The sequence below is a fragment of the Gopherus flavomarginatus genome, chromosome 1, assembly GCF_025201925.1.
Source record: "Gopherus flavomarginatus isolate rGopFla2 chromosome 1, rGopFla2.mat.asm, whole genome shotgun sequence".
In the NCBI taxonomy this organism is placed as follows: Eukaryota; Metazoa; Chordata; order Testudines; family Testudinidae; genus Gopherus; species Gopherus flavomarginatus.
The window spans coordinates 233,132,636-233,159,970 of record NC_066617.1 but is presented as its reverse complement, the minus strand read 5'-3'; the positions used below and the strand labels follow the sequence as shown (position 1 = coordinate 233,159,970).

Genomic DNA, 27,335 nt, shown 5'->3' with positions numbered 1-27,335 from the left:
TAAGCGCAGAAGGCCAAAATTCCTTTGTCTCTGTTTGTTGGGCACTACCTACTATTGTCCATCTCAGAGGTGGCTGTAGTTCAGTGATGTGATCTCTGTATGTATATAGTTTAGAACAGAGGCACAATTTCAGCTCCGCGCAGATTGATTTAACTGCTTCTGATTATATTGTCTATGCCTATGAAGTATTGAAGGGTTCTATCTTCATTGCAAACCTACTCTCAGTGTAGTGTAAACAACTGAATTGTTGGCTGAGTGAGAAATACCCTGACGCCTTTCACGCCTGATTTTGCACCGCCTCTTTCAGTTTCTACCTATAATGGCCCCTCAACAAACAGACTTCCCTGCTAGGGAAAACATGAAAGCAACTTAAGCAAATGTAGGAGGAAAATAAGTCAAATTCCTGAGGACTCGGCAAGTAAACAAACTGGCCCAGGCCGCTAGGGGGCTGAGCGCTCTAGGGGCGGGAAACCGCTGCGGGCCAGGGAACTGCAGCGACGGGCTTGTGTTACAGTCACTCTCGCCCTGGCACACAGACGGGCCCCCGCGCCGACCCCGCCTCCCCCGGCGCTGCAGGCGGGGCCCGCCCCGCACGTCACCGGCAAGATGGCGGCGCCCGGGCGGCCTAGCGTGGCGGAGCGGGGGAGCCCCCTGCCCCAACTCGGAGGTAACGGTCGCTGCCCCGCCCCAGGGATACCGGGGAGAGGCCCCCTGCCCTTCCCCCAAGGCATAGTGGGGGTGGGGACTGGGAGTCAGATGTCTCGTCTTCCCCCCCGCCGCTAATGGCTGGGGGGACCCCTGCGTCCCCCAGTGATCACGGAGCTACATTTAGGGTCACTGCAGCAAGGGGCGAGAGACACCGGCTCTGCTAACCCCGTGTCTACGCTCTAGATCTGGGGCTCCCCGCGCCGGGCATTTCCTGTGGGAGGGGAGGGAAGAGCAAAATTTCAATGTATTTGGGTTTTACGCGGTTTGCTTTGTGTTAATCGGAACCGCGGAGGTGAAACTCAGCCAGACCCCTCCCCTTGTAACAAGGAGGGAGGGGTTACAGTGTCTCCCACCCCCAGAAGTGGGATAAGCAGTTTGGGCCCCACTTCATTCCAAAGTTTTGCAAACCTAGAGCCAGGCAGGTTTCACCTCCCTTTGGGTTTTGTTGCTAACGATCAACATACTTTAGTTTTTAGAGTGGTAGCTGTGTTTTTTTGTATCAGCAAAAACAGTGAGGAGTCCTTGTGGCACCTTAGAGACTAACAAATTTATTTGGGCATAAGCTTTTGTGGGCTACAGCCCACTTCATCAGATGTATGCATGGATATCTCCTACTGTATTTTCCACTCCATGCATCTGACGGAGTGGGTTATAGCCCACAAAACCTTATGCCCAAATAAATTTGCCTCTAAGATGCCACCAAGGACTTCTCATTGTTTTTACACTCTAGTCTTGGTGCTGTAATAAGCCACATGGGATTAAGTGTTGAGGATCTCTTGACTAATGTAGTCAGCTATTTACCCTATTAATGCCTTCTCATTCTAAGGTAATAGCCACTGACATACACAGTACACATTTTTATTTATCATAGACCCAGTTCACAGATAGTTTGCAGTCCTTTTGCACCAGCTATGCTTGAACAATGGCATGCAGATAATCATTATTTATATTATCATGTCACCTAGGCACCAGAGTCATGGAGAAGAACCCTGTTGTGCTTGTCTCTGGTACAAACACAGAACAGAAAGATAGTCCCTGCTCCAAAGAGCTTACAATCTAAGGGCATGTCTTCACTGGCAATGTTAAAGCGCTGCCATGGCAGCACCTGAATGTGTCTTGTGTAGTTGTGGCACAGTGCTGGGAGAGAACTCCAAAAAAACCCAACTCCACAAGGGGCACAACTCCCAGCACTGGTGCACTGTCTATACTGGCATGTTACAGTGCTGAAAGGTGCAGTGCTCAGGGTGTTTTTTTTCACACCTGAGAGCGAGAAAGTTGCAACGCTGTAAAGTGTCAGTGTAGACAAGCCCTAAGCAACAGTATGGTTCTACTAGCAAAAGGGGCCTTATAGGATGCTCCTGCTTCGCATCTATTTCCTGCCATCTACAGGGGCCTGGGGAAACCATGTGCAAGCTAGTAGGCTGAGCAATCCTCCTTCCAAGAGCCCAAGAACTGAGAAAGCATAAGTTGCCCCAACCTTTCTCCCTGGGCCAGGTTGTGCAAGAGCACAGGTTAATTTAGCTTATGGTGCCAATAAGAAGATAGGTGCTTTACAAGTCAAGGTCCCTGTTTCCAGGAGTTTAGAGAAAAGATAAAAATGGCATTCAGCAAAAACAAGTGACTGAGCAAGTAACTATATTCAGCATTTGTCTTGTAGCACTATGTTAAACTTTGTCTTCTCTCTTTCCATCATGTTAAAGGGATGATGAGTTTGGGAAGAGGGAATAAGATGTACTCAGATAATACAGTGATGAGAAGCAGTATATAACCCTCAGATAGAAGGATAAGAGTCTTGTGGGAGAAATGAGTTTTAAGGAAAGATTTGAAAGGCACATTTTGGACCATAGCGAAAACATGCCACTTTCTACAGTAACACTCTACTATGGGTTTGATTGCCTGAGTTATGTTCATGGTGAATTTTCTATCAAGGTTCTTGTCTTGGTATCTGACACCTTGTCTGCACTGGAGTTTGCCTTTGTTACAGCCATTGATGGCCAGTCATTGGTGTAGCTACACTAGTGCAAAAGTTATGTCTACACTACAGAAGACGTTTTGCTGCCAGAGTATGTCAGGGCCAGGGAATGGTTAGCCTGGCCTAGCATCAGGCACAGGCCAGGAGCCAGTTACCAGGGATTAGGTTGGGCTGGAAAAAAACAGAGATCAGAATCAAGAGAAACCAGAGGGCAGAAACCAGGAGATATTTACCAACAGTCAGGCCAAATCAGGATACCAGGTCAGGATCAGAAGGCTGGAACAGGTGAACACTAAACCAGCAGTCCTGGATAGGGTAAAGCTCATTTGGTCAAAACAACTTCCTGTTTCCTCCTCTGACTTACATAGGGACTGTGGCCCAGTCAGGAGCTTTGAAGGTCTCCAAATCAGTGTAGGTGCAGGGCTTGTGCTCCAGTTGGGCTTCATGGACCCTGGTCCCAGATGCTCTCTCTAAGCTGCTAGGTGGAGGTTTGGAGTAGGATGAGTCCCGAGATACTGAGAGACCCAGGTCTGAGATCCATGGGGCCTGACATTGTAGGAACACGTCCCTAAACTACATTACCTGTGTTGACAGAAGCACTCTTCTGTTGACATAGCTCCATCTCCACTGAGGATTTTGTCAGCATAGCGATGTTGTTCAGGGGTGTTTTTCATATCCCTGACCAGTGGAGCTAAGCCAATAGTACCTTTAAGTGTAGACGAATCCCTGGTGTAGATAAACAAAGGTGATATAAAACAACGGTTTACCCCAGCCTCAAGGAGAGGTAATCTGCACTGGTACAAATAGGTATCAGTGCAGCTGGTAGTTTTGCTAGTCTACAGCAGCGTTTTTCAAATGCGGCCACTGTGGCCGCATGCAACCTCCAACGGCTTTTTGTGCAGCCTCAGCTTCCTGGCAGGGAGGAGGGGGCAAAGCAGTGGCCCCTCCTCCAGGGCTGCCAGCAGGGGTTGGGCCCTATCTCTCTCTGGAACCAAAAATGAAGGCACGTGGTGGGGCTTGGGCTTCAGACCTGGGGTGGCAGGAGGCAGACTCCAGCTGTGCAGCAGTGGGCTCCATCCCCCAGAGCTTTGAGCCCTGAACCCGTCCCTGGCTCCAGGGTAACCCCCCCCCCCCGACCCCATCCGCTGCATCATCTGGCCCCAGGCTCTCGCAGTGCGGGGGTGGGCTCTGATTTCCAGCCGCAGGGTTTCAGACTCTAGCCATCATACCATGCGATCCAGCCCTGCCCCACAGCTGTGCAGCAGTGACTTCCAGCCCCAAGCTCACTTCCCCGCCCCCATATCGCCCTGGCCCCCACTGCATCCTCCGGCCCCAGTCCCCGGCTGCACAGCTGCAGGGCTCCAGTCCCTGGACTCATCCGTCCCATCACCCCTGGCCCACAGCTGCCTCCTTACTCACCTCCCCGTCCAAGACTTAATTTGTCCACCAGATTGACAGCACTGAGTAAGTCTGTTGTGAAAAGTGATATTCATAGGTTTGTTAATATCACTTTTCACTGCCTCCCTGCTAGCTAGCAAGTCTGCTCCTCTGAAAAGTGATAGTATCAAATACAAATGTTACTTTTCACAGAAACAGACTTACTAAATAGCAAGTCTTAAAAAAATAAGCAACCAAAAAAGCAAAAGAAACAACAACAAAAAGGGACAAGAATATGCAAAACACTGTATTTGTTATATTGAACTTGCTTTCATCTGCTGGAGCGTGCACCCTCCCCCCCGGAGCATTGCTTTACTGCATTATATCTGAATTCATGTTATATCGGGTCTCGTTATAATGGGGTAGAGGTGTAGGTATCTGATTAAATTTGAAGTACCATAGTCCCTCTATGGCTATTGGAAAGGTGGAACATTTTCTCTATCTGTCTCAGACTCTGGACTGCCTTGAGAATGTTTCTTTAGGTCCTCTTCCCTGAAGCTTCTGACTATTGCACACACATTCATCTGGTCTCCACTACTCTCCCCCTCACTCATCTTTCTAGATGTTGTGAAGGGTTATTTTTGCTGTTCTTCCTCCCACCCAGCCTCTGTTTTTATTGGTGGTCTTACCCAGTAAATAGTTTCAGTGCTTTCCCTGACAAAGTTCATAGTTTTTCCAAATAGTAGAGTGAAGGTGTCCTTATTTTTATCAGTTTTGTGCTTTCCAGAAAATTCTGAATAGTAACAGTGAAGACTGACATGACACTGACTACTGTACACATTGCTACAGCAGAGGCATTGGAGCTGTTTGCCTGCAGACCTAAGAAGGCATATCAGTTTACACTCTGTTTAGGATTGGAAGGTAACCTTCATAATCATAAGTTCTAGAAGCTACCCTCTCACCACTTAAAGGTGTGGCTCATTCAGATTAGAGTACTCCTCCAGGCCCAAATGTTCTCAGTCCGTTAGATCATGCTGCCTCTTGTCTAACAAAAGTTGACATTAAAATGCTGTGCATACAACCTGACTTTCTTTTCTCCAAATTTACTATTGTTTCCCCGACCTGAAAATAGAATTGTAAATACTTGAAAAAATTGATTGAAATGTTGTCTAGTTTCACTGTAGCTTCTGTAATTATTACTACATTTTTTTCTCTGAAAGACTGTTTGTTGGTGTTTTTAACTATACTTAACATTTCAAAACAGACAGTCAAGAGCAAACAGTGGATTCTGCTATTTTTCTTCTTTTATATACAGCAGAATAATTTCAGTATTACTAAATTATGCTGAATTAAGCCATGCATCCTCTGCACACTTTAGGGACTATGATTTTGCTTGACTCATCTGTTTCTTGGGCTTTTAAAAAACTGACCCTTTAAGGTAGAGACCCACAAAAGAAAAAAAAACAGTAATCTTGTGTGCTGGTACAGTTATAATAATCCAGAGTGAGTTCACTCTATGTCATGGAATGCACCCATGGTAAATACAGTGTACACTTAAAGGGAAAAAAAAATAAAGATGTCTTGGGTTAGTTGTACTACAGCCCCCTCTGGTGGTAAAAAAATTAAATCCTGCATTTTAAAATTGCCGATCACATTCTGTAAAGAAGCGGTTCTCAACCAGAGGTACACATACCACAGGGGACATGCCAAAGTCTTTCAGGAGGTACATCAACTCATCTAGATATTTGCTCAGTTCAGGGGTAGGCAACCTGTGGCACGCATGCCAAAGGCGGCATGCGAGCTGAGTTTCAGTGGCACTCACGGTGCCCAGGTCCTGGCCATCTGTCTGGGGGGCTGTGCATTTTAATATAATTTTAAAAGTAGCTTCTTAAACGTTTTAAAAGCCTTATTTACTTTACATACAACAATAGTTTAGTTATATATTATAGACTTATAGAAATAGACTTTCTAAAAAACATTAAAATGTATTACTGGCACACGAAACCTTAAATTAGAGTGAATAAATGAAGACTCGGCACAGCACTTCTGAAAAGTTGCCGACTCCTGGCCTAGTTTTGCAACAGGCTATGTAAAAAGCACTAGCAAAGTCAGTACAAACTAAAATTTCATACAGACAATGACTTGTTTATATTGCTCTTTTATACTATACACTGAAATGTAAGTACAATATTTATATTCCAATTGATTTATTTTACAATTATATGGTAAAAATGAGAAAGTAAGCAGTGTTTTAGTAATAGTCTGCTGTGACACTTGTATTTTTATGTCTGATTTTATAAGCAAGTAGTTTGTAAGTGAGGTGAAACGTGGGGTACTCAAGACAAATCAGACTCGCAGTCGACAGCGCAGCATGGCTACCAGTAAGGCAGGATCCCTGCCTACCTTGGCCCCATGCCACTCCTGGAAAGCGCCAACGTGCTCCTGCAATCCCTGGGCAGGGAGTGGGCGACGTATGGCTCCACATGCTGCCCCTCTCTGCAAGCACCACCCCCGCAGCTCCCATTGGCCACAGCTTCCCATTCCCGGTCAATGGGAGCTGTGGGGGTGGTGCTTACAGACAGGAGCAGCGTGTGAAGAAAGACCCTGCCCACAGGGCCGTGCTGGCCGCTTCTAGGAGTGGCGTAGGGCCAGGACAGGCAGGGAGCCTGTCTTAGCGGTAGCCCCACTGGGCAGCCAGAGATCGCAATTGACTGAGAGATCCTCCAGGATCGGCCAGTCGATTGCGTTTGACTGGTTGGTGACCACTGCCTTAGACTCTGGGTATCCCAAGATTGGAAGGTTCATGGGCAGAATCCACTGCCTGTTCTTTTGAAGAACAGCTCTACCTCCCACCCCTCCAAATACACAAAAATAACCTTTTTGGATAAAACCTCCAGTAGTAACTTATAGAGTTTTATAGCTACCATGAGTGTGGCTTACATTGGTTAGCACACAGCTCTGTTTGCTATTGTGTGAGCTGGAACAAAGGATTTGACGTTATAACTCTCTTCTATCCACTCCAGAGTCCTGGCTTGGTTTATAGAGCAGTAATTGTGCTAATGTCACTCATATTGCCTTTTATTTTAATAAAACACTGACTCAAAAATTAGAGTAAGATTTTCGTATTTTATATGTGTATATTACTTTTAATCCTGAAGGATCTTAAAGCCCTTCACAAACTAAATACATACATACAGCACTGCTGAAATGCTTCCAACTCTGGGACAGAGAGCAGCAGACATGCACATCTCCACATGCTAATGGCTGGTAAGTGAATTTTGTCAAAATACTACAGTAAACCCCAACTGTTTAGTGCTATGGACCCCTAATGACTTTGAATGACAACAACCCATTTTTAAGTTTTTATATAAAAAAAATACACAATTCTTTTGGAACAGCTCAAGGTTTCATGGTCTCCATCACCCTTGATCTTTTGTTTGTGCTGGGTTGGAAGATAGGGCATTTAGAAATGTACCTACATCATAGACTACTCATTACCACCTATGATCCAAGGTGGGGGTGCACTTCTTTTGAGTGGGGGATTTGTTTAGACATTCACTCCTGGAGGCCAGCATAATCACTGTTTCCAGAGGACTGTGAAGGAGTATATTGCTGCTTCATCAGCTAACTCTGTTGATGTGAGGATAGGACTTTATCCTGTCTTCTGTCCTCATTATTGATAAAATAGTCCCTAGGCTTTCTCTTCCCCATCTTGGTTCTCACAGGTCACCGTGGTTTACAGATGACCTGTATCAACCAAAGTGAAAGTGAACTTTGGAATTCATTCCACCTTTTTGGTCTGAAACACCCACTTTTGTTGACCTTCAGGATGTGCTGTAGGACCCCTCTCTTTTTTGAGTTGAAGGGACACAATAAGGCTGGTATTGTGCATGGTGGAGCATTTTGGGGTTATTGTTTTGATATCTCCCACTGATTTTCTGATTTTGGGGGAGCTTTTGTTCTTTTAAAAATATTTTGTCATAAATGCCTATAGTGGTAGGATATTTCTGTTTACTTGCAGATGTAATTTAAAATGTTGTTTAATTCTGAGTGATGAACGTTTTAAAATTTACCGAAATTCAGTGTACAGCATGTTAAACCAAAAACATTTGGCCTTTAAGAACATTAGTTTAATTGGCAAACCCAACATATTGGTATAAGAAATTAACAATCAAAGTGACTAAAGGTGTCTTTCCTCTGTTTGTGTGTGTGAGAGAGTGATATACACTGTCCTTTGTCATTTACACAAAGTGGCTGTTTTCATTTTAGGGATTTTTTGCTTGAATATATCTAGGGCCCTACCAAATTCACGGCCATGAAAAACGCATCGTGGACCATGAAATCTGGTCTTTTGTGTGCTTTTACCCTATACAATACAGATTTCATGGGGGAGGCCAGCATTTCTCAAGCTGAGGGTCCTGACCCTAAAGGGGGTTGCGGGCGGGGGTGGGTTGCAAGATTATTTTAGGAAGGTTACAGTATTGCCATCCTTACTTCTGCGCCGCCTTCAGAGTTGGGCGGCCAGAGAGTAGCGACTGTTGGCCAGGTGCACAGCTCTGAAGATGGTGCCCTGCCAGCAGCAGGACAGAAGTAAGGGTGGCAATACCATACCATGCCAACCTTTCTTCTGCGCTGCTGTTGGTGGCAGCTCTACCTTTAGAGCTGGGCTCCTGGCCAGCAGCCATTGCTCTCCGGCTGCCCAGTTCTGAAGTCAGCACCAGCAGCAGAAATAAGGGTAGCGGTACCACAACCCCCCTACAATAACCTTGCGCCCACCTCTCCACACCTCCTCTTTGGTTTAGGAACCCTACAATTACAGCACCATGAAATTTCAGATTTAAATAGCTGAAATCGTGAAATTTACAATTTTTTAATTTCTATGACCGTGAAATTGGCAAAAAAGGACCATGAATTTGGTAGGGCCCTAAATATATCTTAATTAGGGTGACTAGATATCCCAATTTTATAGGGACAGTCCTGATTTTGGAGTCTTTTTCTTATATAGGCTCCTATTTACCACCACCCCTACCCCGTGTCCTGATTTTTCACATTTACTGTCTGGTCACCCTAATCTTACTAACTTGATTAAGAGCCCTGATAAATTGTTTGCTGATGATGACAGAGCAACTTTATACATTAATTCTTCTGGGGCCATGATAGGGTCTATTAACATCTTTGTGCACATATTTTGATAACTTTAACTGTTGTGGCTTTTCTTATCTAGCTTTGGTGCATTGATCCTCTGTGAACTGCTCAGTTTGGAGTCTTTACTATTCATTGAATGCATACATCAACCTCTGAGGAAAGACTTCCTGTAAACACATCTATTTTGCTTTAAGTGTAAGTAGCCTATCTCTTGAGTTGTAAATTTTCTAAGATTATAATAAGTGCTCATGTAGTTGTTCAATACACTTATTTTACTTGTAGTCCATATTATATTTAATCTTTTGCTATAGCATATTCATTCATACCTGGGTTGTATCTGTTGTTTAAATTGTGTGTGGTTTTAGTCATGTAGAGCCAAGTCCTGAAAAAGTTAATGCATGCCTGGGAGATTCAGAAAACTCATAAGTAACTTAACCACTGCATGTGTGCATGTGTGTGTAAAAGGTATGGATATAGAATTTATATGTGACATGGAATAGTGCAAACACATTTGTAACCATTGTAAAAGGGCTGGAAAAGATCTAGTTTAGAGGTGAGGCTGTTAACCAAACCAATGCCTTATCCCAAAGTGCAGTATAACGCATACTGGATGAGCACATGACACTGTAGCTAATTTCACCCTGTGTCTCTTGATCAACCATAACAGCCAGCAGATTTTCTTCCTCTTTCAACACCAACTACTTGATCTTTGGAAGACAGGAAACTAATCAAGTGCAGTGCTGGGTTTATACATCTGCTCTCTCATTGTGTAACTTTTAGTTACATAATCCAGTACTTGCTGGACTGGATCTGTATTTGTCGTTATTAAGGATGTAGGATACTTTTGGAAATTAATACTGTTATTTTTTCCATCGCTTTAGTTTTTTAGAATTAAACAAACCTTCTCATTGTACTAGACCAGGGGTCTCAAACTCAGTTTACGTTTCGGCCAGTGCCAGTCCTTAGATCCTCCCAACGGGCCAATAATGTCACTGAAGACGGTGTTCACACCACCTCCCAGCCCGTTTTCCACCCTTTTCCCTCGCTCTCTTGGCCTCATGCCACCCTGGCTGACTCTGCCCAGCGACCAGTGACGCTGCCTCTATGGCTGACTCTGCCTGGCAATTAATCATGCTGCCTCCATGGCTGACTCTGCCCAGCAACTAGTTATGGCACCTCTGTCCCTCTCCCCCAGCCAGTGAGAGCTGTGGGGGGCGGTGCCTGCAGCAGACAGATGGCTGCATGGGTCTCTCCTCTGTGGCTCCACCGACAACAGCAGGGATAGGGAACCGCTTGCAGGGAGCTGAGCTGCCCGAGGTGAATGACACATTGCCGAGTGCAACTCCTGGGAGGGTCCCAGGAGCAGCAGGATGGAGCAGCGTTGGGGGGAGGGGCACGTGAATCTCTCCTGCCCGCTCTCCTCCCGCTCCACCACTCCCTCAGCGGGAAGCCATGAGGGACGGATGAAAGAACTTTTTAACAAGTTTCCACGGGCTGCAGTGGGGAGGTTCTTGGGCCACAGATGGCCTGCAGGCCAGGGCTTTGAGACCCCTGTACTAGATTGTGTATATTTCTAAACTAAACAGTGAGAATGAGGATGTTTTTATGCATACAGTTCAACAGATGTAACTGAAAAATTTATCCTGTCAATCTCTCTTCTTTCTTAATATACTTAAGTAGCATTTTTAATACCAATCCAAGATTCACAAAGCTCTTTAAACCCATTCATGCTTGACATTTTGGAGGCAGGTTAGGATGCCAGTAGAGACTGTAAATCAGCTTGGAAGAAGGTCAGGCTGGGTTGTGGTTCACACTTAGGGAAACATGGCAGACTCTGTAATAAATAATTGATATTTATTTCGCTGTAGGCATTGATGTTGTTTGCAAATTAAAAAAGATAACATTGCATTGCTTTCCATTCAGTTCACATTTGGAAGATTTATATTAAGGTTCACATGCTGAAAGTGTATCTTTGCATCCATAATGTACTGAAACATTTAGTTTAGTGAAATCTTAAATTCTGCAAAAATAGATAGCTTAGATAGCCCCCTTTCTGTCTTACATCAAGTTCCCTGTGGGATGATTGTCTGGACTTTTAAAACTGTTTATTCAAGACAGTAAACATCCCCCTTGTGCTGTATCCTCTCTGACTTCTGTCTGTAACCACTCTTTTGTGGATGTATATTCTGGATGTGTACCAACAGTTTTCCCAGACTTTGAAAATTTGTCATGAGTTAAGATCACAAGAGCCTTCAAAGTGGATTCAGCCTGTCATGCTGAGCAGATTTTCAAAGTGAAAACATGGGACTGGCAGTCTGGGAATGTTTATGGATTGTTTTTGGAGGCAGTCAGGGAGGTGTGAAGCAAAGGTTTTGGCAGCTGGGGGATAAAGGACAAAAAGGGCTGCCCATTCCACCTCTTCCTCATATTTTCTATGCTCTTGTTTTCTATTTTTCTCTTTCCTCATTTTTCCTGTGGTCATTTCGCTTCTCTTTCAGCATCCTTCAGTTTTCTGCTCTTTTGACCTTCCCCTCACTCTACCATAATTCTTCATTTTAGTATTATTATTTGAAACACTGTAGCACCTAGGAGCCTTAGTCATGGACTTGGACCACATTGTGTTAGGCGCTGTGCAAAGACACAACAAAAAATGGTACCTGCCCCAAAGAGCTTACAGTCTAAGTGCAAGACAAGAGACAACAAATAGATACAAACAGGACAAGGAAGCAATGAGATAGTATTGGTCAGCATGTAGGCAGGTGTCTCAGCGCACCAGCAGCCCTATCTCCCTTTTATTCTTAGTCTTTTATTCTACCGCAGCTCCAGAGGCCCTACCTTAATCCTCTGCTCACCTTTGGTGCAAGGAAGCTGGTCAGATGCATGAATCATACTAGGCAAGCTTAGTAATTACCTGCATATGGCTGCGCAGATCATGTGATCGGCCTGTCAGCTCATCAGTCACTGCACTGCCCAGACTTCTGCTCGGAACCTTCATGACTAAGGAAAAGCAGGGTGACACATGTGACAGGCCTGGTGGTGATGTATTCCTTAATATGTGAGCACTTAGCCAAGCTGTCATCAGTCTCACCTTCTCAGCTGGCCGATGACTTCTTTAGCTGGTCAAAACACTGTTTCTGGTTTAAAAAAAAATTTGACTGGGACAAGCCCTGAAAACAGTGACACAATCACACTGGTTTACAAGGCCAAGTATTCACTTCAGTGAACACTTCATCCAGTCTTAATTTATGCTTATCAAAGTGGAATAATGGAGAAAAGTATTAGGACTGCTGGTCTTTTGTACAAATTTGTATATTGCTTCTGTCGCGAGGGCTTTGATTTTTGTCATGGGCATAATGAGAAAGGCATAAGGAAAATCTAAAAACAGTCAAACCACAAGAATCTACATCCCAAATGCCCTTTACTTTTTCATTAGGCCATATAACTGTGCATATGCTGTGAAAACATAATTTGTATAGCACAGTCAGTGTGCCAGATACTTTATGAAAAATACACAAAAAGGACTTTACCCTGAAGAGCTTGCAAAAAGAACAGATAACAGTTTATAATATAAGAGTTGCTATTCTGAAACCTACTTTACCTTTGTAAAATAAATAAAATATTTACTTGCTGTGGGATGTAGAATGTTGGAACTAGTAGGAGAAAGGGCAAAGGAGATAACCTCAGTGGGAGTTTACTGCTCTGGTCCCATTTCTCTTTATTAGCTTCACAGGATTTAACTTAGCAGCTCCCAATTAAATTTGTTCATCTGTTTACTATTAACAGCTACCCAAAAAACCTCAAATGTCAAAAATAATGGAGATATATATATTGTTTTTAAATGAAAATTGTTGGATCCACAACAGCTGCCTGAAAAATCCATTCTGAATCATATACTATATTAATTCATTTTCCCAGGGCAAATATGATTTGGTACATGGTGCACACGTTAGCTACGTGATTTTATCTTTCTGCATAGTCAAGGCCTAAGAGAAGCTTAATATGAAGAAGCAATCAATGCATATTTCAGTTTTCTGCTGCAAAACACCTTTAATATAAGCACTGCAAGCTACTTTCATACGGGTAGAATGTGAATGCACAGGTTTCCTAAAGCCTTTATACATTTTATGGTTTCTCCTGGATGTGCATATGTAATCCACATTTATGTCAATAACATTTAGACATCCCATGACAGAAAAATGGGCCCCTGGGGTTTTTGTTTTGTTCGGGAGTGGGAGTAGGGGAGAGTGAAATGCAGAACCTGATTTGTTATAATGTAATGGCAAACAGAAATGGGGAAATCATGGCTTTGTCATGGTAAACAAATGCAGTAAATAAAAAGGCAACATTCTGGCACTATTTAAGTGATTTGTTATGATAAATTATATGAAAGATGATATATTTTATTTTACAATAAAAATTGTTAAAGCTAGTTAAAAGATTTTATATTAGATATTAAGACACTCAAACATTTGGGAATTTATTAAGCCAAATTTGTAAACATTCATGGAAGACTCATGTTAAGAAAAGGGCTGGCTGGGGTGATAAAGATTGATTTTAAAAAATAAAAATAATAAGCCACAAATCAAAATCTTCTAAGATGGTCATTGACTTTTGGGTGCCCACCTTCCACTTGTTTGTCTAGATACGCTGATGATCTTCAGCTTCCATTGAGTTCAGTTGGAGCTGAGTGCTCAGTAGTTATGAAAAACAGGTCCAAGAGGTCTCAAGTGAGGAACCCAAAAGTTGAGACATACAAAATCAGTGACAAAATATATAAACTGGATAATAATACACCAATTCTCTGAAGACTGCATTGACTTCCTATTTGCTTCTTGATGAAATTCAAGTGGTTGACTTTGATATATAAAGCCCTAAACAGTTTGTGTCCTGGCTGCATGAGAAAAAAGAGTTTTCTCATTGTGTCATTGTAACAATTTGCTCAGCCTGAGCCCTCTTTCTAACAGTCTCTAGATTTTAAACACCAGAGGACTTGTGGCTGGGCATTCTCAGTAGTGAACGCTGAGCTTTGGACCTTGTTTTTCCCAATTGACTAATAGAACCAGAGTCTATTAACATTTAGGACACAGTGCAAAGCCCCTCTGTTCTCTCAAAACTTTGATTGAGCATGTAACTGGCTATGTATTCAGCTTATTTTAGTGTCTACTTCTATAATATATATGCAAATAAGTACATCTGTGGTACAAGTGAGGTTTTTTGCACATTTAAGAATAAATTAAATTGTACAAAAACAAAGCTCATGAAAGTTTGCAGAACATTAATAAAAATATATGATATAATCATTGTGACCATAGAGAAAGCTGCTATTATTACTTTTCTTTCAGGTTTAAAAATGTCTGATAAGAAAATAATTATGAACAGAGCCCATGATATTGAGAAGCTACTCTCTGAAAATAATTTCCAAGATATTGGAAATCACCTCACAGAACTTGAAGCTGTTGATATGACTATAGAATATCTTCAGGAGACTGATGTTGCCAAAGCTGTGTACAGAGTCCTCCAGAACTGTCCTGCAATAACATTGAAAAAGAAAGCAAAGCATTTATTATCAAAGTGGAAGACACTTTACAAGAATAACTATCTTTCATCGATACAAAGTAAAAAGTCAGTTTCTGAGACTGTGAAAGAGCACAGTGAATATTTCAGTGAGGTTCCAAAAGAACAAACTGAATTTTCTGAAGAATTGAATCAGCATGAAATGTTAGATGCTGCTGGTGCTAACAGTTTGCTAACATCACAAAATGTTCCAAAAGATGAAATGTATAATAAGCCAAAAAGCTGTGTGAATCAACTGAGTCTTTTCGAAGAACAGCACACTGATAACGAAGACGCTAAACCTGCTGGCAGTGAAACAAGCCCACAGCAAGAACATCTGAAGGCCATGAGGTTGAAATGCACAAAACTTATTTATAAAGCCTTGACTGATTCTGCCACGAGCAAAGAGGAAGCCAATAAGTGGCAAGAATTATCCAAAGAAATTGAAGAGTGTATTTTTGCTCTTCATGCTAGAAATGACAAAAAGTACAAAAATTGTATCAGAAGCAAAGTCTCTAACTTGAAGAATCCTAAAAATTTCCACTTAAAACATAACCTATTTTCAGGGACTATGAGTCCAAAGACTTTTGCTGAGATGACAGTGATGGAAATGGCCAATGATGAACTGAAACAACTCAGGGCTTTGTACACAGAATCATCTGTTCAGGAACATCAGCTTCCACAAGTTATTGATGGCACACAGACAGACAAAATAAAATGTAGGCGCTGTGAAAAATTTGATTGCACTGTCACTATGATTGCCAGGGGAACTCTCTTCCTTCCTAGTTGGGTGCGAAATGCAAATCCAGATGAACAAATGATGACTTATGTTATTTGTAACGAATGTGGAGAGCAGTGGTACCACAGCAGATGGGTTTGTCTGTGATTATTAATCCTTTAATGAATATCACTTAAAACTGAAAAATGTAAAATAGATATCAGAAGAAAAGTATGTTGGGATTATTTTTATACTTGTTTTAGATGTTTATAAATCAGTGCTATTGTGCAGACACTGCAAATAATAAGTTGTAGAATAATAGCTAAAAGATGGTCATAAAATAATTTTGGAGGTTGTTTTGAAATCATTATTTGGCTTTTAAATTTTTAAATTTTATTTTCTGTAAGTATGTAAAATATGCATTGTGTGGTAACATAATTTAGTGGGAAACATATTTGCATGCTTATTACAAAGATTTCTTGGTATTTCAAAACAGTTAAGGACTTATTTTCAAAGGTATTGAACACTGTAGTTCTTATTAAAAACAGCAACGAGGAATCCTTGTGGCATGTTAGAGACTAACAAATTTATTTGTGCGTAAGCTTTCATGGGCTAGAACCCACTTCATCAGATGCATGGAGTGGAAAATACAGGAGCAGGTATAAATACATGAAAAGATGGGAGTTGCCTTACCAAGTGTGAGGTCAGTCTAATGAGACAATTCAATTAACAGTAGAATACCAAGGGAGGAAAAATAACTTTTGTAGTGGTAATAAGAGTGGCCCATTTCAAACAGTTGACAAGAAGGTGTGAGTAACAGTAGGGGGAAATTAGTATGGAAGAAATTAGGTTTAGGTTTTGTAATGACCCAACCACTCCCTGTCTTTATTCAGGCCTAATGTGATTGTCTGCAGTGAGATTTGAGGATGCTAAACATTTATGAAAATCAGGCCATTAGTACAGTTTAAGCAAATTAATTGCAATACTGTAATTAACACATTTTTCCAGGATGATCACTGAAGAATGTCCAACACAGACCTGCTCTGTAATTAAATGAGAAATCACTTGCAAAAAGTGTTGGATTACTTCTCTAAGCAATTTAATCATGTCTAAGTAGAATGATAAGCTGCCAAATATAAAAGATACAGGAGAGAATGGTAGCAAATTAAAGCAAAAATGGACTTGGATGTAAACTGTTTTATAGCTAAGCAAAAAAAGAGATCCCAGATCAGACATAAGTATGACATGGAGCAATGGTTCTCAAAGCCGGTCTGCCGCTTGTTCAGGCAAAGCCCCTGTTGGGCCGGGCCGGTTTGTTTACCTGCCGCATCCACAGGTTCGGCTGATCGCAGCTCCCACTAGTCGTGGTTCACTGCTCCAGACCAATGGCTGCAGGAAAGGTGGCCCACACCGCTTCCTGCAGCCCCCATTGGCCTGGAGTGGCAAACTGCAGCCAGTGGGAGCCGTAATCGGCCAAACCTGAGGACACGGACGGTAAACAAACCGGCCCGGCCCGCCAGGGGTTTTCCCTGAACAAGCGGCAGACCGGCTTTGAGAACCACTGCCATAGAGTGGTATGCACTATACCTGGTAATAAGTGTTTGCAGAATTAGACCCCCGAGGGCCTGATTCAGGAAATCACTTATGCACATTATTAAATCATCCTTATTCAAGAAATTAAGGGATGAAGTTAATGAGACTTAAGCATATGTTTACGTGCTTTCCTGAACAGGCATGTTTTCCTGAACTGGGGCCTTAGTTACTAATTACAATATGTTACATTTTCCCTCATTCAGATAATAAATACATGAGGGAAAAAACCTTCTTGGTTTTTATTCCAAGAATTGGTGAAATATTGTGCTCTATGGTTGTTGCTTTGTCCAATAGTGAAGCAGCTGCCCTATTTCTAAGTTCATATTTCAGGTGTATATCCTGTGTGATACTAGCACAAGCTAGGATTAATTCCCATATCCTGCTATCGTCCATTTATTTTTCTTCTCTGTCTTCATTTACTTTTATTTATATTTTCTCTGTATGCATTTATATGACATCATATCAGTTCTCTTCCAATCACTATTGGCTATGGTTCAAAAAGCACCAATGTTCCCATTTTTGTTTAACATATAAAATGATTCCACTAGCCCTGGTTAGCTGTGTAGGCAGGTGTTATCTGGAAATGAAATTAGCTTGGGTTTACTATTCTTTGGTAGTCAACATTTCCAATAACTTGAATGATGCACATAGCAGATGAAGAAGGCATTCTTTTTCTGGATTATATGAGTGGGAGGAGCATCCATATCAACATGGTAGGAACTTGCTCTCCAAATGAATAATTTCATGCCTTACATTCCTGTATACTTTTTGTTATTTATAACTTCTTATCAGCACTTAAATCCTAGAGGAAATTGCCCTTGTATTCAGTCCCAGTTTTCTCAGCCTAGGATTCTTTCAACTCTGTGTGATGCAGAAAGAATACAGTGAAAAATAATGCTGTCTTGATTGAGAGATATGGGGCTATGTAACATCAAAACTGGATTATTGCTGGAAAACATCAAATTCATAATGGTGCAGTTTTTGTTAATGCAATAGTTGTTTTTTCCAAGCATGCTTTACACACCAGGGGAATTGTTTGTTTCCTATTGTGTAAACACAGTAAAACACCTACACACTTGGCATAACTGCCAGGCTGTACTTGGGACTTATAACAAGTGTTTTACAGACCAAGGCAAAGAAACTTGCAGAGAACCTGCCTGTCTCAGGCCTTGTCTGTGCTACAGGGGAAATTCTATCTAAGCTACGCAATTAGAGTTATGTGAATAGCGTAACTCAAATTGAGATAGTTTATATCTACTCACCAGGGGCTCCATGCTACGTGATGTTGACGGGAGACATCCCAACTCTTCTCGATCCAGTGGAGTACAGGAGTCAGGAAAGCGATCTGCAGTTGATTCAGTTTTAGCAGGTCTTCCTTAGACCCGCTAAATCGACAGCCGATGCATCGATCGCCACTCGTGGATCCCCTGATAAGTATAGACAAGCCCTTAGCCAGCTCCAAAGGAGCTTAGAATGGTTGCTCCACTTACACGTCTGGCACAAATGAGGCATGGTGCCTTTCTCTGCTAATTCACTATCCTGAGACCACTCCAGACAAATAGAAGCTTTCACAGAGAGCCATTATGGAGATGAGACAAGGAACTGGTCAGTGGTGAATTACAAGCTATCTAAAGGGAAACTGTCTACTAAAAAAATCACATATCTGTCTGGAAATTGTATATCTGCTGTTGTTACAAGTAATGTTTTATATTGTGGTAACTGAAAATAATGTGAAGAATTCTTTCTTTTTTCTGTTTACTTTTTGCAATTGATAGTACTTTGTATTCACTCAGTGTCCACTGCTGCTTCTGTATAATTAACCAGTTAATCTCTGATCCTGCAAACACTTAAACATATACCTAATTTTGTGTATGAGTAATCCCTGAACTATTCATGCTAGGGGTGGAAGAGTTAGTAATCTTTTAGATTACAGGAAAAAAGTAAAAATACTTTAATGGTGCCCATTATACATAAAATTCTGCATGCCATAATTTTGGAAGTCATCCTGCTATTGAAGACAGCAGTACACAAATACAACATGTTAAAACATTGTGTGGCAGGCGGTGTTTATTTTGAGCTATGAACAATTTACACTTACAAATAATTTATTCTGCCTGCATAAAGATTTTGAAGCAGCTCCAGTGATGCCGTGCTCAGCCAAGTTCTAAGGGGAAAAGGAAACAAACAAACAAAAAATTGAACACTTCAATACTAGAATTTGTAGCCGTACTGCTGAGCAGGTTGTGAAATGTTATTGAGACAGAATAAGATGGTGTAATTTCCTAAGATTGTTACCAAATGCCTGCTTATTGACAACTATAGTGGTGGATTGTAATAACTGCCATTAATTACATGGTAAAAAAAATAGATTAAGTGATTGCACATGTTCATTCCACTAATGGTGTGTGTGTGCATCTCATGCACAGTTGTTGGAGATTGTTCCCTCAGCAGTGCCCACTGGAGCACCAGGAGTGCCCTCTGCTGTCTCGTACCACTGTATGCAGGTATAAAGGGCAGAGCTGTCCCTGACTCCGCTTAGTTCCTTCCTACTGCCATTCACTGTTGAAGCTGCTATCCTTGCATTTACAAGTTCTGCCCTCTTTAGTGTAAATGGTACTTGGTCTGTTAGTTTTAAGCTAGTTTAGCCTTTTTTACATTGTTTTGGATATAAGATTATGTTTAGGTTAGTACTTAGTAGCTTGTATTTGCCAGTTCCTGTTTTGGTACCAGTACTGGACTTATGCCTTGTTCCCTAGGCTTCATGTCCTGTCACTCATATAACAAGTCCATGCCAGTGAGTGACCCACACCCAACAGCCTTAAATGTCTAGGGGAGGCACCATGTGAGTGACAAATGTCACAGTTGTGGAGGGATCAAACCCCTGTCAAAGACAGAGAAGGCAGCCATACTAAAGTATTTACTGATGGAGTCTGCACTCCCCTCATCATCAGATGCTTCCTATATGGAGCAGATTACAAGCACATCCACATCTGTTAGGAGTGCTTCTCCTGATCTGAGTTGAGAGGCAGATATTGTTGCTGGTACTGAAGAGACAACATAAGTCTCCTAAGAACTCAGTTCTGGAGTCTTCAAAATCTTCTGTGCAGGCACCAAGTGGAGGCAAGGACACAGAAGTGCACTCATAGAAGCAGCATTCAGGGACAGTCCTCAAGCCAAGGGGGTTCGTTGACTGTGGAGCCTAGGATGGGCCTGTTGAGACCAAATCCTGAAGTACCAAGTTAAACAATTCACAAGCTGCGTCATATGCATCAGCTGTAGATTAAAGAAAAAAAAGCTCTTGGCTATGTGGTACTGAGAGCTGCACTAAGGGCAGCGTGGCCGGTAGTTAGAATGGCAAAGCAGCAGGTCAGTATGATTTCAGTCTGTGGGATATCATCTTAAAATTTAATGACAGGCTTCCGACAAGGTAAAGCAGGAGTTCACAGCGCTGGTGCAGAAGGGCAAGTTAGTTGCCAGAACAACCTTGCAGACAAAAATAGATGCAAGGGACTCTTTGGCTCAAGCTATGGCTCCACCATCACTATTCTGTGCTCTTCATGGCTGTGGTCATCAGGTCTTCCCCTGAAGGTTCAACAAACCATCCAGGACCTCCCATTCAAAGTCCCCTTGCTCTTTTCCAAAAAGACTGACAAGAGGCTACAGGTCTTAAGGATTCCCTTAAGTCTCTGGGAATTTATTCAGCAGCAACAAAAATAAAGCCGTTCCAGCTGCAGCAGTCTCAACAGTTTCCACCTGTCATGCCTCGTACTCAGGACCAGTCCAGAAAGAGGAGGAGAAGGAGTTACAAGAGGCGTACTCCGCCTCCCTTCTCTTCTGCAGCTGTTGGTTCATCTCGGCAAGCTGGGCCCTCTAAACAAACCATTTTGACCATGTAATCGTAACAACAGTGATATAAATGGTCACCTTTCTTATACACACCATCACACCTGCTAGTTCCATCATAGTCCACCTAGTAACTATCTCAGTTTCCACCCTTCCATGAATAACTGCTTGCTTTTTTTTCAGTTCTATGGCTATCAGGTTTCTGAAGGGTATGGGCAGGTTATATTTACAGGCACACAGCCCAGTCCCTGGTGGAACTTAAATTTAGTTCTAGTGAAGTTCCTGCTTTGAACTATTGGTGACCTGTTCTTTGTTGCACCTTTCTGTGAAGGTGGCTCTTTTGGTTGCTATTACCTCGACTAGGAGAGTGGGGGAATTGCAAGCCTCAGTATCAGAACCTCCCAATATAATTTTATTTAGAGGCAAGGCATACCTTTGACTTCACCTGAAGTTCCTGACTTAAGTGGCTTCCAATTTTCACATTAACCAAGCAATTTATTTACTGACTTTCTGTCCAAAGCCTCATTCAAATAAAAGAGCTTTGACTTTTTACCTGGATTGGATTAGGCCATTTAGGTCTTTGTCACAATTGTTCCTTGTGTTTATAGACAGAGAGAAGGGCCATCCAGTGTCATTCTGGAGGATTTCTGCTTGGATTTCCAGCTGTATTCATTTATGCTACCAACTGGCTGATCTTGCACTCCAGAGTAGAGTGCTGGCCTATTCATCCAGGTCGCAGGCAGCTTCTGCAGCCTATGTGACTTGTGTGCCCATCTTGGACATTTGTAAGTTGGCAACCTGGTCATCAGTCCATCCGTTTGTCTCTCACTACACCAACTCTCATCAATCTAGAGATGATGCCAGATTTGGATGGGCAGTCCTGCAATCCTTATTCAAGTAGATTCCAAACCCATTTCCACGTCACACTGCTTATTAGTCACTTATGGTGGAATGGACATGTGCCATCACTGGAAGAGGAAGAAACAGTTACTAACCTTTTTCTGTAACTCTTGTTCCACAGCCCTTCCTCCTTCCCCTCTCTATCCAGTAGGAAAGAGGGGTTGACTTTCATTTTGTCCTGCCCATATCATCTACAAATGTTTACTCTGCCTTTTAGATGACTAGTTAAATTGTTATTTAAAACTAGCAATTATTGCATTACCTATTGGCCACCTCCCTGTAACTCTGTTCACAATCCTTCAGACATCTTCTGTTCCATATATTCATATCCAGTCCTGTTTGAATTAAGAAATAAGATTTTGTGAGAAACTAACAAACACTTTACTCACTTGTGAACATCGAGGTGCTGCTTCTTATGGTTCATTTAACTTTTCCTTTGGTTTTTAATTTGACGGGAGCTTGAGCAAAAAAAGGAAAGTGTTACAGGTGTGTGCATATCCCAAATGTGTGTGGTACAGAAAAGGCATGGTCTTAGTTTCACTGTGTGGTATTTTTCTCTGAGTGCAGTCTCAATAAGGGGCAAGGCCAGAGCACATGCTGTATTAGTCATGCATAAGTGATGTAACAGAGCCAGTTATAATCTTAGACTGGATAAGACTGTATGCTTTGTTCTAAAATGAGCACCTGGATGGTGTACCTGGATATGAGCTGCTGTCAGTCTGCAGCTATGGGTTGGGTGCAGTCTTGTTCCTTTCACTAGCTTATGGTACAGAAAGCCTATGTACCTTTCACATGGTGAATAAAAATACAGGAGCAAATTCCTTAAGGTCCAGATTCTACTTTCAGTTGTATGTGCAGAACACGGAATGATTTCAGTGCATACATTTGAGGACACAAGCCGTAAATCTTCATCTGCTCTAAGATATGACCTAATTATATTTCCCGTGAGCAGTCATCATCCTCTTGTTTATAACACCATAGTTCTACTGCAACTATCTGTGTTGTTATAAACATGAATAACTATGGGTGTGGAATTGCTGAGCAAATGAGCTCTATGGCCCTGATCCTTATTCATATGCTTTACTTTAAGTATATATGTAGTTCCAGTCACATAACTATTTGCAAGATTATGGCTATTAGAGGCCATGATCATGATTTATGTATTTGTTAGTTTGTTTGTTTATTACCAATATCCTTTGCTATATAGGTCAAGAGAACAAAATACAGAAGATATGTACTATAAGACACAGTTTATATTAGGAATTTTATTTTTAAATAGAATGTTTAATATTTCCTAGCAGGTTTCAAAATCTCTTTCAGGCACAGTAATTATTATTTAAAGTAATGTCTCATAAAGAAAAAAGTGGCAGTTTCCAAATATACAAATGTTGTTGTTATGTTATATAATTTACAATGTAAGTTTCATTTTGAAAGATCCTAAACAAATCACAGGAATCATTTCCTTCATCACTGAAATGCAGCCTTTGCAAACAGTGGTCAAGACCTAGGTCTTACATTTTATCCAATATGGCACTTCCGCAGCACAACACCTCTTCATATTGTGCTGTAATATTGGGTAAGCACTGACTCGAAGGGAAGAGTACCAATTCAAAATCATTAAGACCTTATTTTTCCACAAATTTTAAAATCCAGTTCAGTAAGTGGTTGTGAAAATCTTCGGGTTTTAAATGACTACTACAGTACTATTAAATTCCAAATTCAACCAATTATTACTGTTGTTTATTACTGTAGGGCCTAGGAGCCCTGGTCATGGACCATGATCTCATTTGTGCTAATTTTTGTGATTATGTGCTTAAGTCCATCCTTGTTTAGCAAAGCACTTAAGCATGTGCTTAACTTTCAGTGAATTCAGTGGGGCTTATGTAAGTGCTCAAAGTTAATCATGTGATAAATAGAGATGGGCCTAGTCCAGGGGTCTCAAACATGCTCTTGCGTGTGGCCCGCCAAGTTCCCTGTGCCCCCTACCCGCGGGATTGCCCCCTGTGGTGCTGTGAGCCCTGCGCCGCTCTCTGAAGCAGCTTGCAGCACATCCCTTTGAGGGGAGGGAGAAGGATGCACAGGCACTCCTGCATTGCCTCTTTCAAGGCACCGCCCCCCCATGGCTCCCATTGGCTGGGAGTGGAACCAGGGCCAGTGGGAGCTTCGTGGGAGGTACCTGGAGGGGCGGCAAGAGCAGCAGATGCACAGAACCCTGAGCCCCTCCCCCTCGTGCTGCAGGGACACGGTTTCAGCTACTTCCTGGAGCGGAGCGGCTCGGGGCCAGAGGCCAGGACTCGGCAGGCAGGCAGGGAGCCTGCCCTGGCCCCGGTGCGCGCCGCTGCCACCCTGAAGCCACTCCAGATAAGTGGCGCTGGGGTGAAGCTTGCACCCTGAACCCCTCCTGCACCCAAACTCCCTGCCCTGAGGTCCCTGCTGCACCCTGCAAAGCTCCTGAACCTCAGCTCCCTGCCCTGAGCCCCCACTGCACCCTGCACCCTTTCTGCACCCCCTGGGGCAGCGTTGGCATGAGGACTTCGGGGAAGGGGTTGGAATGGGGCTGGGCCTAATGGAAGAGGTGGAGTGGGGGCGGGGCCAGAGGCAGCAAGGGGGTGGTGTCAGTGATGCGGCCCTCAGCTCAATGCACTAGTCCTCACGTGACCCTCATGGTCATTTGAGTTTGTGACCCGTGGCCTAGGCTCATCATATTCACCTGTACTTTCTATCTGCCCTATGTTAATGATCTTGCAGCATTTACGTCTGCCACTAGCAGACGTCTATTCCTTTAGATAATGGAATGGTTCTTTTGTTAGGCCTTGACATTAATTGGATCCAAAATATTTTTGGAGATGGCTGTAAAAGTGGCAAATCCAATCACTAAGGTAAATGGAGTTTGTTTTATATAGCACGTGTTTCAAACACATTTTCTTTCAACCTATAATCATGGACCTCAGTTGATGACATTGGGGACCTCTGTAAATATGTTCAAAAATTTTCAGGTTTCTGTTCCTGATTTAATTATTCACGTTAGACCTGATTCTGTATTCCCATAAAAGGCCCACTGAGGCATTGCGGGAACAGGTCCATTATGAAAAGATTATTCTATAACTAATATGCTCAGATTTTTTTCTGGCTATATAGTTTATTACTTAAAGAGACACTATCAACTTTGTTTAAAATGACTACATTAGAAAAAATCCAGTTTATGAAAGAGCACTCTATAAATAGCATGTTTTGAAATTTGTTTTTGCCCTTCATTGTCATTTTCTGTAAATCCAAAATGCCCTGCAGCCATGCACCTGCTTATACAGGCCTAAGATGGAGAGAAAAGTACAACTAATAATTAAAAAAAAACAACAAAAACCTCTAAAAGTGCCCCCAAATAGCTCTTCTGTATATTAAAGTTTTATGCTTTCAAAGTTTGATAGCTGAGGGCAATCCAGGGCTAGACGCAAACACTGTGTATCCTTTTGGAAAGGGGAGATTTTTGTCTTTCCAGTGCTATAAAACATCCCTTTACAGCTTGGAAAGGGTGACATAAATCGAGGATTCTTCCAACAAGTTGTCTTATGGATTGCCTGTTTGATAACCGTACCCCACTTCGTTTTTCCCTAGCCCTGAGGGATACTCACTGTGATCTACTTATCCTAAAAGTGGGACTCCTGTGCTGAATGTTTCATGAAGAAGAGCCATCACCACTAGCTGCCTTTACAGGGACTGCTCTCAAGAAATGTCATAAAATATGTAGTTAGATAATAAAAGTAATCAAAAACCCTCACAGTGTTTCTTCATCTCTTGAAATACTGTTTTGTTGTACTTGATGTATCTATCCTATCCTGACCTCCCACATTCCTAATCAATTCTTTCCTGAGTATGATTAGAGAGAATAGCATATATATACACCAATAATTCTGCCAGCACCTCCTGCCATCATCTTTGAGATTCCTTATAGATGAATATTTAATTGTTTTAAAGTGAAAACAGACACACACAACCCTTCCCTGCTAAAGGCATTTCTATAAGTATTTCCCTGATAGTATTAGCATTTTCAGCTCTCTAACACAGTGACGGCAAACGTTTTAAAATCCCATCTATAGCTAGGCAACCCAACAATAATTCCAGAGCACTAGATAAGTTGTGATGATAGAGACACAGATGTCACTCAGTCATTCTACTCTTCCTGCCAATTCAGTTCTTATAAACATGCAAGGATACTAAAATTTACAAGATGCCTACTCTCTGAGCTCATATTCCTGTCTGTTTGAATATACTGCTTGCTTTCAGGACTGTTACTGGCAGGAAGAGCAGAAGGAGAGATATGTGCACACAGATCTTTGATTACTACTACCTACTGAATCAAACAGCGTCCCTTTTTCTGCCTTCTGATGTGTTACTTGAGATTCCCCCACTTCCTACACCTCCTTTGTAGTTCCCTCCACCATTCCCCCCAATTCCCAATGGTGTAGCCACCTCTTTCTGACCAAGAAGGGCGAATGTGTCTCCTTTTTGTGTCCACAACTGCAGCTCCAACCAGTGGCCTCAGGATTTCTCAACATAGACAAAAGCTTCTCTCACACTCATAGGCTGAACAGATTGCCTCTGGATTGCTTTCTAATTCTGTCAACCTCACAAACTAGGGCCCAAGCTTTTGATCCAAAGTGTGATGACTGCAGTAGTTCAGTGTACTACAACTGGATTAGTAAATGAGTTAGTCCATGATCTTTAGTTTTTATGCTCTGCAGGAGTTGATTGGTAACTTCTGGGCAGGTTTGTCAGAGTATCTTCTTTTGAAAAAGTTAGTAAGGAAATGTTAAGCAGGGATATGGTTTTTGAGATACAAGTGTTTAAAACAAGAATATGGTATTCAGCCATTGTGGCAACTAAGAATGTTTAGCAACCCGATTCATTGCAACCCAAACAAATTCTGAATTGCCTTTATAAAATTCCTGACCAGATCCCTAACAATGGCCCTGTTCACCTTTGAGTACAAAATCATGCTGGCTACAACTGTTTGCATGGGAGTTGTGCATGACAACTATATTGCATGATAAACCCTGTTGTTATATCTTGCCTAAAATTAGACTAGAGGCTCTTTGGGACAGTGATTTTCCCCCTCCCCACCCCTTTTTTTAAAGCACAATGTAGCCCTAATTGTCTAATGTTTTAGAAGGTAGGGGTGTAACATATTCAAAGCCTGACTGATTTCTCATTAGCATCACTGGGGGGTCATGCTATGGAGAGTGCTGCTGTTAGAGGCCAAACAGGTCAATGTCTTTTGTGTGATACAAATAACAGTCCCTGTCCTAAAGTGATTACAGTCTAAAACATAAGATGCTGGGTGGGAGACAAACAAGCAGAGCACAGTGGAGTGCGAGGAAGACCCGTGGCCTGAAACCCTGATGATACCACTCTGGCGTGCCCACAGAGCCAGACTTCAAGACTAGAGTGAAGATGAGCCCATTTCATCCTGAATTACAATTGAGCACAAGAGAAATAAGAATTTTAATCTGAGTGCCAGGCTGCCACGTC

General features: G+C 42.2%; 2 protein-coding genes and 1 long non-coding RNA gene across 5 annotated transcripts in view; 2 read left to right on the top strand and 1 right to left on the bottom strand.

The window, feature by feature from the left end:
- The first annotated feature begins 578 nt into the window (after positions 1–578).
- TCEANC (transcription elongation factor A N-terminal and central domain containing) lies at positions 579–25,584 on the top strand. Of its 2 annotated transcripts, XR_007775822.1 has the most exons (3): positions 579–667; positions 9,282–9,397; positions 25,422–25,584. XR_007775822.1 is itself a non-coding variant. In XM_050964339.1 (2 exons), the coding sequence occupies exon 2, from the start codon at positions 14,553–14,555 to the stop codon at positions 15,639–15,641; it is 1,089 nt and encodes a 362-aa protein (XP_050820296.1). In that variant the 5' UTR covers positions 9,300–9,397; positions 14,545–14,552; the 3' UTR covers positions 15,642–16,042. The 2 variants fall into 2 exon arrangements, 1 of the variants encoding a protein (XP_050820296.1); XM_050964339.1 differs by lacking the exons at positions 579–667; positions 25,422–25,584 and adding an exon at positions 14,545–16,042 and having other exon boundaries at positions 9,300–9,397.
- The window catches only part of RAB9A (RAB9A, member RAS oncogene family), a 46,030-nt gene continuing 28,004 nt past the window's right edge, over positions 9,310–27,335 (top strand). For both annotated transcript variants that reach the window (XM_050964796.1, XM_050964775.1), the window contains exon 1: positions 9,310–9,397. The gene's annotated coding sequence lies outside the window, so the exon portion shown is untranslated. The remainder of the gene's footprint in view (positions 9,398–27,335) is intronic.
- On the bottom strand, positions 9,542–18,416 carry LOC127056751 (uncharacterized). Its single transcript, XR_007775897.1, has 4 exons — positions 18,329–18,416; positions 14,640–14,730; positions 12,114–12,199; positions 9,542–11,036 (listed from the first exon to the last, which is right to left on the bottom strand). It is a non-coding gene; the product is annotated as an uncharacterized LOC127056751 (long non-coding RNA).